Raw genomic sequence first — 13,106 nt, forward strand, 5'->3', positions numbered from 1 at the left:
GGTTGTTTTGTGTCTGTTTGTCTGTTTGTCTGTTTGTCTGCTGGTCTGTTTGTCTGCTTGTCCACTTCATTCATCCCAGATGGAAACTCTTCAGGCAAGTTTATTTGTACATCACCATTCATACATAAAGGTATTTTAAAGTTCTTCACAAAGGCAACAAAATACACACTACTTGTAAAGCACAGAAGCAAAACAAGATGTTAAGAAAATAAAAGCACATTCAAAAGAAAAAAGGGCCATTTAAACAGGAGAATAAATAGTTAAGAATTTAAAATGAAGGGTATAAGAACGCATTTAAAATATATAAAAAAAAAATTAATGCTTACAAGCAGTAATCTATTAAAACCGTCACAATGCTGCAGTGAACCAAAATGTTTTATTCAATTGTAAATGTCTGATTTAAATGATTGTGTGTCTCTTTGTTGTTCTTTATCGTTGTTTTGTGTCCGTTTGTTTATTTCGAGGTTGTTGTAATTGTATTATTATTATTAATTTAAGTTTCTTTGAGACAGGTGAGTTTGTAGTTTTGGGAGTTTTTGTGAAGTTGTTGTGTTTGTGCTTTTTTAAGTTGTTGAGAAGGTTTTTGTTGTTTATCAGTTTGGCGCATGTTGTTTCTGTGTTTTTAGTTTGTTTTCTTGATTCTGTCTTTCTTTGTATTGTTTGTTTCTCTGTAGCTGTTATTCTTATTTCTTTGTTTTTATCACTTTTTTCTTTGTGTTTTTTTCTTTTTTCTTTTTATTAACTCTTTATCCAACTTAGTATTTTGGGGGCTTGTGATTGTTTTCTTTGTGTGATTTGTTCCTTTTTGTGTCTATGCCTTTTTTTAAATTGTTATTGTGACCAGTGAATTTTGTTCTTCAGGTTTTCTGTGAGGTTTTTTTGTGATTTCACAGCTGTTTTGTCATTTCAAGGCTGTTTTTTGTTCTTACGTTTAGTTCATACTGATGGGAGGGTTTAGGAGCGATAGTGATTTCTTCTTCTGTGGTTTTTAAGTTTGTTTTATGTCCCGTCCCCCCCCCCCGTCCTGTCTGAATTTAGTCCTTCTGAGTTGTCGGTTTCTCTCATTTTGCAGTTGTTTTCTTCCTCTTTTTGTTTCGTGTTTCGCTCCGACTGCGTCTTGTCTCTTTGCGGTTGTTCTGCGACTGTTTGTGGCTTTTTTGTGTCTCTTTGAAGTTTATTTCTAATGTTTTAGAACTGAATTTATGTTCACAAATCTCTCTGATGTTTTATGACTTTTTTTGTGACCCTTTACTCTTTTCTCAGTGGGTCTGATAAACAATCCCTTCATTATTAATGTTGCTGTGATCCTCCATGTGGAGATCCAACTGGGGAAATCCTCAAAGCACATTCAGAAATATGTACATGCACATTTTTACTCCTCTTTATTCAATGATTGGTTTACTTTTGAGTCATTTCACTCAATAATGTGACTTTGCAAGCTAAAAATGTTCGTTTTCTGAGAGCAAATGCAGAAATACATTAGTGTATGGTAACAAATCTACCTGATGTTTAATACAAATCTTTAAGAAAGACGACTGAGGTGAGATATTTCATGTGGACGTATGAGACACGAACCCTTTGTCTGATGTAGAGTGGCGTGTCACAAACGTGGAATTATCGACCTGCAGATATTAACAGTGAAGAGACGGTATCGTAAGAGGCACCGGTGCCCTTTTATACCCTCTTCTGCTGCCGGTTGCCTTCCCCTGCTTCATTTCAGCTAAATATAAATCAGGCTGGGTCACAGAATATTGGACAGTGAGGACAAAAGTGAAATCTCATCGCACCCTGTGGGCTGAGAGGCGTCGGAGGGCAGCGTCAGGTAGATGCTGGGAAGGAGGGAGAGGGAAGATCAGGAGGTGGGGGTTGAGGGAGGAATAATTTCATTAAACTTCTCTGTGGGGGTGCAGTAGCGGGGGTGGGTTGGGGTGGGGTTGGCTCTGGGCCCCATCTCTAGGAAATGTTTGTGTTTCCTGGAATCTGAAAACCTGCAGGGGGAGGTGGTGAGGAGGAATCCGATTGAAAGTTTCCACAGAGGAAAGGGGGAGCCATTTCTATTTCTTTCTCGGCCTCTGCTTGGTGAAATTGAATTCACTGTGACGGATCTTCTGGTGCTTCACAAACAAATACATTTCTCACATCCTTGCGGTGACTCTTGGAGACAAAAGCTGTAATATTTCTGACGCTGGAGGCCGGTCCCGACACCAACACCTGGCGGAGAGTGAGAGCACAGGAGCGTCTGTAGGAGATCTATTCCAGGCCCAGCAGTCACAGATTAGCTCGTGGCTTGGGATGATTACGTCAGATCCTCTTAATCTCAAACAATGAAGCAGCAGCAGCCCTGAAGCTTCCTCGACAGCTTCTCACACTTATAAACTCAAGATACATAAAGAAAACCTCTCAAAAATTCTACATAAACAACCAGAGGATCAATTCTGTTTCACATCTGCATGAGTTATTTCCTGCTTTATATCTTAATATTGAATGTGTACACGAACGTAGATTCAACTTTTAATTGTGTATTTAACAGCGTTTTGTGCTAAATGAGGCAGTAATGACATATTTCATGAATAAAAAGATATGGGTTCATCTACTATTTAGTTCTTTGTCGGCCTCTACTGGTCATAAGAAGTACTTCTATCTGTCGACTGAAAGTCACTATTGTAGCCACCAGAGGGCGCTCCTGTCCACATTATACACAAACTATGAGCAGTATGGTTTATGAATAAAATATCTCAAATTAATTGAAATAACCAGTGCATGCAGCTTTAACAGCAAAATATAACCTGAGTGTAAAATTAACAGTACATTGTATATTATACATGCATAGTAGAAAACATGTATCTATTAGGTTTTATTTTCTTCTGTGAATCATCACTTATTATTTTAAGTTTGTATTTTGAGTGACATGTTATAAATAAAATATAAAATAAAGGTAAAATGGTAGAAAATTTTTTTTTTTTTGTATGCAAATGTCAACTGCCATTTTGGGGGTTGGGGGTCTTAATATGAGATTAACAATCTGGGTAATCTCTGTGCACATCATCTGTCGTTAGACAGGTGAAAGGGAATTTAGACCCAAATAATCGACTTCAGTACTAATGATGCTCAATTTGTTTTTGAATTTCTAAATGACTAAAGTATAAGTACTGATGTTGAACTGCAGGTGATTGTGATGTCAACGGAAATCATTTAATTAAATTTACCTGAACAAAACATGTGTTTAAAACACGTTTCATTGACAAACACTGAATTCTGAAAAAATGATTGTAAGATCATTTGTTTTGTAAAGAGACGTAGACATAAACTGAGCAAATTATTTAGTGTGATGTAGATGTTTTGTGATGAGTTATGAATCTATATTACAAAATAAAACAGAAATCGTCCTACACTCAGAACTTGTTATCAAAAAGTGTGGATTTTTCCAGATGTGCCTCCTGGAAAATCTTAGTTTACAGAAATGGAGCTTTTGCTGTATAACACCTTTTTTCTTTGTCTGCTGTACTGTCGTCAAAACACGGCAGCAGAGACACAACATCAGGTTATCTCCCCGGTATGCAGGCCTCGGTGAGGACATGCGTCTCCAGGTGGGGGAAAATACTACCATGATTTGACTTTCCTCAACAACAACTTCACATACAAACCACAGGGATTCTTACAACAGTGACAAAGACTTACAAAACAACCAGAAGACGGTCACGAAAACCAAAGAAACAACAACACACACTCCAAACATTATAATAGAGACACAAGAGCTGCTTAAAAAATATCAAAACAATGACAAAGAAACACGGCGTTTTATTCTTTAACCTTGTTGTTTTTTCAGATGTGTTTTGTTTCCCACAATTATTTGTTGGATGAAAATATGAAGGAGGGATGGACGGAGAAACATTGAGCCTTCTTGTACATTTTCACCTGGAATATCCTGCAAATTTCTGCAGGATTAAAGGCAAATTCACTCTTCTATGTGTGTTCAAACTATAAAAACTTCATACAGTGACCCATCAGGAGTTCCTTAAAGATTCTCAATGCAACATCATGTCTGTATGTTTTCCTTCCATCGAGTCCCACGGTGAAAAAAAAACAGCTGCAAAGGAGGAGGAGGAGGAGGAGGAGGAGGAGGAGGACTAGGAGGAGGAGGAAGAGGAGGAGAAGGAGGGAGAGTGACAAGGTGCATGTGGAGCAGCAGTGGCGTTACACCGGACACACATCCGCTGCTTCTGGAGCTTCCTGCGGCCTGATCCCCTTCCAAACAGAGAGTGAAGGAGGAGGAGGAGGAGGAGGAGGAAGAGGAGGAAGGGGCTCATGACACCAGGAAGAAGAGAGGGAAGTATTCATGGGGGGAAAAAAAAGTCCGTTTCCAGACAGCCAGTCCATGAAACACTGACATGAGGACCAGACGGTCGTCATGTCTGATCTTGACCAGCTTTTCTTTAATCATCATGATGAAGTTCTTCAAAATTAAACATCATAAATACAAAACAAGAACATTAAATAAGCTACATTGCAAAGCTCTGAGGCCTTGTTTACACAATAAAGTTTTCAAGTCAATTTTAAAAGCCTTTGTTGCATTTGGGGACGGTTCCAAATGTAAAATGCAACTTTTGTGAAATGCTGCTACTGCGCATGGGTGCATTTACCAAAGTAAATAGATCTTCTGCACATGCTCAGTAGATAATCAATAACAACAACGTTTTCCTCCAGAATGTCATGACTCCCAGTCCCTATTCTCCTGGGACTTGGTAGTTTTACTTTGACAGTCCCAGTCAACGTCCCTGTTTTGAGTTCAGGAGCCGTTCTGTTCAGACTTTGCCTGTTCCCCCTGCGCTTGGAGCAAAACTCACTCCTCTATTGCATGTTGGACTCTCCATGTGCGAGAGATGGACGCCCTGCTTCCCTTCATGATTTTTAATATTACCGTAGATGAGTTTCAGTCTGCTGCTGAAGAAACAAAATATTCAGCAGATGTTGGTACAAACAAACTCGGGGAGTGTGTGTCCACCGTGGAAGCTGCTCCATCGGACCAATCAGATCTACTCACTCCGAAGCATTCAGCAGCGTGTGGCCCGGGGAAACGTCTGACTCATATTGTTTATAAAATGGATGGTATTGTCTTGGGGAATATCCCGTTGCCTCCTGAAGTTACATTCCACAGCTGAAACATGAAGTAACCAGAGCTCCAGTAGAGGCGCAGCACTGGTTTATCACAGAAACACCCGGCTGTCCCAGGCTGGTTTATCAGCCTTTAGCACACCGGTGAACTCCAGTGAGCTGCGATTTAAATCTCATTCCAGCATGAATCCAAAATATCTGAATGGACCGAGCAGTGGATGTGATGTGTGGAACCGCCAGACCCAATTATCAAATAACAGTGCTCTTTCTCTTCTGGGATGCAGCTTTAGCCATTGCTGTTTCTGTTTCTGAACACACAGTTCAGTCAGTTTGCACCATACTTGTCATGTTGAGCACCAGATTCAGGCTTTAGGACCTTGCGGGGAGTGAGAATTCCTCCCCCACTGCCTCTGGATTTGAATGGGTGGGCCTGTGTGGAAGTAAAATTCCAGAGCACAGTCTTTCCTGCTCTGAGACCAGGACTTCTCCTCTCATGCACTTCTGTTCCCTGCCGATTAGCTACCTCAACGTCACAATCTATATGTGAGCAGCTTGAAGGTCAAAACCTCCTGAATTATTCAAAGAACCGAACAAGGTAAGATAAGAGGATTTGGAGCAGGGAGTGTGTGTGTGTGTGTGTGTGTGTGTGTGTGTGTGTGTGTGTGTGTGTGTGTGTGTGTGTGTGTGTGTGTGCGTGTGTGTGGGTGGGGGTGGGGGGACAGTTCATGGCTCCACTCAACTGGTGGGAAATGCCCAGGCATGCAAGAAGTGAAGTCTCTCTGTCTGCCATCGTGCTTAATGCTCTTTAGATTGTAGCTTCAGGGGCTCAAGTGAGTGAAAATGTTTAAAAAGTTTGAAACATGTGGATGTCTTTAATAGAAAGTAGAACTGTGTGGCAGCCAAAACAGTTCATTTTTTCAAGACATGGTGTGAACACGGTGGATGGACGAAACCATTCCCTGAGAATATGTGGCCATTTATTCACATTTTGTTACCCTGCAAGAGACATGACGTGTTTGTGAGCGACACACTTGCAGATGGTATTATTAGAGCCGACCAAACAAAATAACACTGGTAACAGTATCGTGCGCTCGAATAGGATCTTCTTCTTACACTTAAAGGAGAAGAGAGTACTTTTAAATGCTGCGGTTGCTCTGCAAAATACTTCTATATCTTCATTTTGTTATGGGCTTGTTCATTCATTCTGTTATAAAGCCCACGAAAGGAAGCATGTTTGTGTAATCTCAGACAGAAACCTCCTTCATGTGGACTCTTTACTGCACACAGAAGACAGATAACGCTTTACATTATCTGGTCGACTTCATGGCCCCTGAAAACATGTCACATTTAACATCGGTATGAATTCCTCAATGCTTTTCCAAATGCATGTCTGAACACCTATCAGAACAAAAGCAGCTTTTTTTTCCCCTTCGTACTTGATGCAGTTTCCTCTCCTTGCAACACATCCGCTCTTCATACGTGGACCAGAATAAGAGCTGGTCTCTGGGTGGAGGCGTAACACCACGTGGGCGATTTTCCCACATCACGGGGAACCAATCAGCAACAACCTGAACTGATTCCTCTATAAGACAGTTTTTAAATGGTTTGCATTGCCAAGTCATGAAGAAGTGAGATTTAGCTGACCACTGTTTTGGCTCGGGAGACTCTTGCGGCTGCCTACGTGGCTGTTATGTAATTCTTGCCTTGAGGTCCAATGGAGGAGATGTTCTTTCAAAGGCTTGGCGACCCGCCCTGGCTGCGCTCAGCCTCTGAAACTTCAGTGTATAAACGGAACATTCCACAGTGTGGGTTTATTTTTTAATTGTTTTATATATTTTTTATTTTATTTTATTTTATTTTTTTATTTTTTTAATTAAATTTTTATTTTATTTTATTTTATTTTATTTTATTTTATTTTATTTTATTTTATTAAATTTTATTAAATTTTATTTTATTTTATTTTAACTTCAGAAATTAAGTCAACTTTAAGTCTGTGGATTCCAGAAATTTTCCTCTGATCTCTGATTTGCTAAAATTTAACAGTTCAGTCAAACGTCGGTAGACACACAAAGCCTCACCAACATGTAAAAGCAGGTATGTTCAAAATATAATCAATTATTAGTGTACAAGGTCTGATCTCAATTCTCCAACATGTCTTTTTAATGATTGTCTCACAACAGGAAAGGCTTGCATGTGAGCTTACAAGACTCCACAGAAAAACACTGCTCATACTATGAACTGATCAACAACATATATCGCTAAACTTAAAATATCTGTTCAACTCAATGTGGCTTTCTTTTCCATCGTATACTTCCAAACCTGCTTAGTAGAATTTACTATTGATTTAAACCCACCAATTTAACTTTTCAAATGTTAGGGATGCACCGATACCGATACCGATACCGATACCGGTATCAGGTCCGGTATTGCACTGAGTACTCATACTCTTACATACTCGTAAAAGGTCCCTGAAGCATGTTAATAAGTACTCATATTGGTACTCTGTATCTGCAAGTAGCTAAAGCTTAGTACTCGTATTTGTAATCGTCCTTTAATAAAGTGGTATCGATGCATCTTCATCAAATATGTTTTTTGCCTGCAGGAGTATCGTTTCAAAGTATCCTATCAAAGTATCCTATCATTGACCTTAAAGGTACAGTTAGAAAATACAAATTCCATACATAAAACATAAAACGCTCAGTCAAGTCTCTTTACCGCGAGGCCAGAGTAAGAAACACGGTATCAGTGATGATGTCACAATACTGACTGCGATCATAATGAGCAGACCTATGAAAAAATATCGACTTTCCAATTTTGACTGAAATTCAACAGGACCACCGTATCTATCGTTCTCCTTGAATTCTTTACTTCATGTGTCGGTGTTGCTCCACCTGCTTCTGCTGGACTGGAGTTTCACATCTGTTTGCTTCATTCGCTGGACCCGACGTTTGTGTTCATGTCTCTTTAGGTTTCACTCTCCTCGCCATGTGGGTAACAAACCTGGTGGCCCTGGTTCTCCTGGCCTCAGCAGCCTCGGCTGCCACCTCTGCATCAGCCGATAAAGTCCTTAGTAACCACGCCGCCGCCCTGGCAGACAACAGCGCCAACCTGGCCTTCACTCTCTACCAAAACATGGCCAAGGAGAAGAATGTGGAGAACATCCTCATTTCCCCCGTGGTCGTGGCCTCCTCTCTGGGTCTGGTGGCTCTCGGGGGGAAGGCGTCCACCGCCTCTCAGGTGAAGACCATTCTGAACGCGGCGAAGGTGAAAGACGAGCAGCTGCACTCGGGCCTGGAGGAGCTCCTGGCCGAGGTGAGCGACCCGAAGGCCCGCAACGTCACCTGGAAGATCAGCAGCCGGCTGTACGGACCCAGCACCGTCAAGTTCGCCGCCGACTTCGTCAAGAGCAGCAAGAAGCACTACAAGTGCGACCAGTCCAAGGTGAACTTCAAAGATAAGAAGAGCGCCGTCAACGCCATCAACGAGTGGGCGGCCAAGTCCACCGGCGGAAAGCTGCCCGAGGTCACCAAGGACGTGGCGAAGACCGACGGTGCCATGATCATCAACGCTATGTTTTTCAAACGTAAGTGTTTGGATCCCGACACGTGGACAATGGAGTTTATTGTTTTTCTTTAATACGTCCATAAATAAGTGCTCGTTTCCTCACAGCCCACTGGAACGAGCGCTTCCATCATCAGATGGTGGACAAGCGGGGATTCATGGTATCCCGGAGCTTCACGGTCTCAGTGGAGATGATGCATCGCACCGGTGAGCGGTCTCGCTTGTCTGAGACATTCAAACCAACAAATTAAAAACGCTCCTCAACATAACCACATAATAATCTAATATTTATTTAGTTTTTAGTAGCTGTTAATAAACACCAGTTTGAAAAAAAAAACAACAACAAAAAAACTCTTTTCAGTACACGTTTCCAGCTCCTGCTGACCAAGTAACCAAAATTCAAATCATTGTCTATTTTGTTGTTTTATTCAATAATTCTTTAACAGATAAACTGGTTGAAAACCATCAATGATTTCACCATAAACTATTTCTTTTATATCTATTAGCAACTATAAGATACAATCCTAATTGTACTGAAAGGATTGTTGTTTTTTTATGAAATTCTAAATATAAATAAAATCCTGTTATGTTGATGTTCTGACTTTTATTCAATCCAGAACTTTCAGATTTGACCGAAACAATTTAAGCTAAGCCTATGAAATATTACCACACCCCCTGCACCACTAAAATAAATATATGACAACAATTATAACTGCAAAAGTTTTCATGAGCTTGTTACTTTAATCGTATATGAATATAGGGTAAGACCGGCTGTCTCTGTCTGTCCAGCACCCAAGTGTTAGTTTCATCGTTGTTGCCTTTAAAGCTATTATTTCATTACACTCCCGTTTACTGGACGAGGAGTGCGTTATCCCCATTTAAATCTCCCCCGATGACAACATTAAAAATGTCTCATTTGTAAGTCACAACCACATTAGCCTGTATGAACAGTACCTGTGACGTGTGACAAGAATCTCATAAGTGTAGGATTATTCTTTTGGGGCCTCTCTTGTTGTCTGCATGTTTGCAACGTTGCTTTTTGTGTTTTGTTCTATAAGTCATTAGTATGTAAATCGGTTTATTTGAAGGTGTGCCAGCAGATTTTGGAGCATCTTCCCCCAACTAACTTAAGCTAAATTCAAAGAGCCAATTGGTCACAGAGTTTGTACTTTAAAATTCAGTAATATAAAGTAATGCCCCTTATTTAAATAAAAAAAATACATACATACATACATACATACATACATACATACATACATACATACATACATACATACATACATACATACATACATACATACATACATACATACATACTTTATATTACGGAATTTTAAAGTACAAACTTTATTTAATTTAATTTAATTTAATTTAATTTAATTTAATTTAATTTAATTTAATTTAATTTAATTTAATTTAATTTAATTTATTTATTTTATTTATTTTATTTATTTTATTTATTTTATTTATTTTATTTATTTTATTTATTTTATTTTATTGAATAATACTTGCTCTATTCTAGTGTGTCCAAATCATGATCTCACAGATCGTTGAGCTTCCATGTTATGAACATTGAATAAAAATGTTTCTGTCCTCAGGTCTTTACGGCTTCCACGACGACACAACCAACAAGCTGTACATCCTCAGCATGCCCCTGGCTCATAAGAAGTCCACGATGGTGTTCCTAATGCCCTACAGTGTGGAATCTCTGGACAGGCTGGAGAAACTGCTGACCAAAAAGCAGCTGGATACCTGGATGGGAAAGCTCCAGGAGACTGCAGTGGCCGTGTCTCTGCCTAAAGTCAGCATGGAAGTCAGCCACGATCTGCAGGTGAAGACGCAAAAGCAAAGCTCACTTTTTTTCCCCTTGGCTGGCTTTCAAAATTTCACGATTACACCTCGTCTGCTTGCTCTCCTTTCAGAAAAACCTCCAGGAGCTGGGTCTGACCGAGGCTGTGGACAAAACCAAAGCGGACCTGTCCAACATGTCTGGGAAGAAGGACCTCTACCTCTCCAGCGTGTTCCACGCCTCTGCCTTAGAATGGGACACCGCCGGAAACGAGATGGACACCAGCATCTTTGGTACGGACAAGCTGAAAGACCCCAAACTGTTCTATGCGGACCACCCGTTCATCTTCCTGGTGAAGGACCAGAAGACCAGCTCCATCCTGTTCATTGGCAGGATGGTCCGGCCAAAGGGAGAAAAGATGAGGGATGAATTGTGAGCTCGCCACGATTTGGAAGTGTAAGGAAAATGTCTAGCTGTGTGTGAGTGTAGGTTCTCTACTGCAGATTGTTTAAAGAGCACATGCATTCCTTTATATGAGGGTTTTTTTTTTTAAGTGCAAGGAGGAGGAGAACATCCCTCCGAGGCCACAACATGTTCTAGGTTCAGTCAGTGTGCAGAAGATCCCAAGATTCAATGCTTCAGTTTTCATGGAAATTTTCGGGTGAAACACACGAATTCATTCCTTTCTATCTTTTATAGTTGAATTAAAAGAATCTAAAAATGATGTAATCATCATTATTCTTTATCAGAGTTAACTGAAGATACTAAAAATCACTGCAACCTGCCACAAGAACTCTTGAATTTAGATATGAGATGAAAATACTTATTCTTTATGGCTTTTTCCACAGTCACCGTTGCTCAGGGAAATCCTCTAAAAAAAAACACTGCTGTTCATTAACCACCACAAGCATTCCAGACCACATAGAGTATTCAGGTGTTTTGTCCCATGTTTTAGTGAGCAAAGCATTGTCTATGCAATTCAGGATTTCCTTTCAAAATGTGTCATCTGCTACTTGTATTTGCTTTTGGTCCTGTGTCGTCACATTATAGACAAAGAAGTATGATTTTCCAAAGTGATGCCTTGAATATTTAAACTGTTTATTTGAATGAGAGTCTCAACAGTATTTATACGAATGTGTAGAACAAGCTCACTTTACAACACATTCTTCCAGGAATTTTACAGTTTTGTGCTTCTGGCCCTGTTGTGTTTCTTCTTCTTTTTTTTTTTTTTTTTCTTCCGGGTTTCAATCCACTCTGAATGCACTGACAACCAAACTGTGGCTGATAAAATCAGAATCTGTACAACGATGTGCACACACACGGTCTGACAAAACAAAACATGGATTTACCGTTACAAACGACATGTTTTTGCAATAAAAGAGTCACAAAATTCACAACTTCCTTTTTTCTTGGAATACACTGTACCTCCCTCTGTATGCGGTTTACTTTATAGTAAAGGTCTGCTGACGTTGTGACAATGTTTAAGCTTCAGTGTACTGTGCATCAGTAAACTTTAAATGTTTAGAAGTGAACTAAATATTTGAATGCACGCAGATGGGTGACACAGCTGCTTGAGCAAACAGACCACTTGCTTGAAGCCACATCAGCACAGGGATTATTGAGCATCAGGGTGAAGCGAAGTGCTACGAGATAAACGCACAAAGGCAGAAAACGAGGAGGGGGTCTGAGCAAGATATCGGCGCCCGGAGGCCTGTGGTCTCCGAACACGTCGACGCCTGCTGGAATGTTTGCGTAACGTACACAGTGAGATCTCCAGCAAAAAAACGAACAAAAAAAAAAAAAAAAGGTCAAAAATGTTGCCACCCATCATTGTATTGTGAAAAGGAAATATAATACAGAAAATTTGATCACACGTGTGATTAACTGAAGTAAAGACTACACTTAGAGATAATTCTTAAATAGTAGTAGTAGTAGTAGTAGTCTTTATTTCGAATTTGTACAATGCAATTAAAAAAAATAAAAAAATAAAAATAAAGTAATATACTGTACATACAATTCGAAAAGGAGTAGGTTGAAGTAAAACTTATGTTTCCTACCCCTTTATACATTTTCAGTCTTTTGTTTCTTTTACAGTTTTACAAATGATTCAATTTGCAATCAGAACTTACATAAGCATAGAATATTTCTACTTCTTTTAAGTCTCTACAGTTTATACAAATATACAAATTTTGTCGTCAGTTTCCACATTTACATTATTTGTACATATATTATCTACATTACACACAATACATTTTATATAGTTTTCATTTTTTCAAAACACAAAATATCAACTTTCATCTGGATTCTCCTATCAAGTGGCACTCTCATATTTGTTGAGTATCATATTTTTGATTTGTTTCTTAAAAACCATAGTGCTGTTCTTCATGTGTTTCACAAATTCTCTGTATCTCTTCTTGTAATCTGTTCTCTTAAAAGAAACGCAACAGTTCCATTGCAGGAATTTAAAGACTGCTGTGTGTCAAATTGGAGAGATATGTCTAAAAAAAAAAAAACAAGTGAGTATTTTCATTTGCGTTTCAGTAAGAGTACACGCTGGAGTATTTTTCTTTGGTTTTTAGGTGAATCGCACCACCTGGAGGGCAGCAGGTTACATTACACACTAAAACCAGTTTGGCATGCAACA

The 13,106-nt window shown here is 39.5% G+C and overlaps 1 protein-coding gene across 1 annotated transcript; it reads left to right on the forward strand.

Moving 5' to 3' along the window:
- Positions 1-5,515: 5,515 nt before the first annotated feature.
- serpinh1a (serpin peptidase inhibitor, clade H (heat shock protein 47), member 1a) lies at positions 5,516-11,945 on the forward strand. The gene is made up of 5 exons (XM_080484032.1): positions 5,516-5,707; positions 8,081-8,695; positions 8,782-8,880; positions 10,272-10,504; positions 10,596-11,945. The coding sequence occupies exons 2-5, from the start codon at positions 8,098-8,100 to the stop codon at positions 10,896-10,898; spliced, it is 1,233 nt and encodes a 410-aa protein (XP_080340158.1). The 5' UTR covers positions 5,516-5,707; positions 8,081-8,097; the 3' UTR covers positions 10,899-11,945.
- Positions 11,946-13,106: the final 1,161 nt, after the last annotated feature.

This window comes from Lipophrys pholis (genome assembly GCF_963383615.2).
Source record: "Lipophrys pholis genome assembly, chromosome: 16".
Classification (NCBI taxonomy): domain Eukaryota; kingdom Metazoa; phylum Chordata; class Actinopteri; order Blenniiformes; family Blenniidae; genus Lipophrys; species Lipophrys pholis.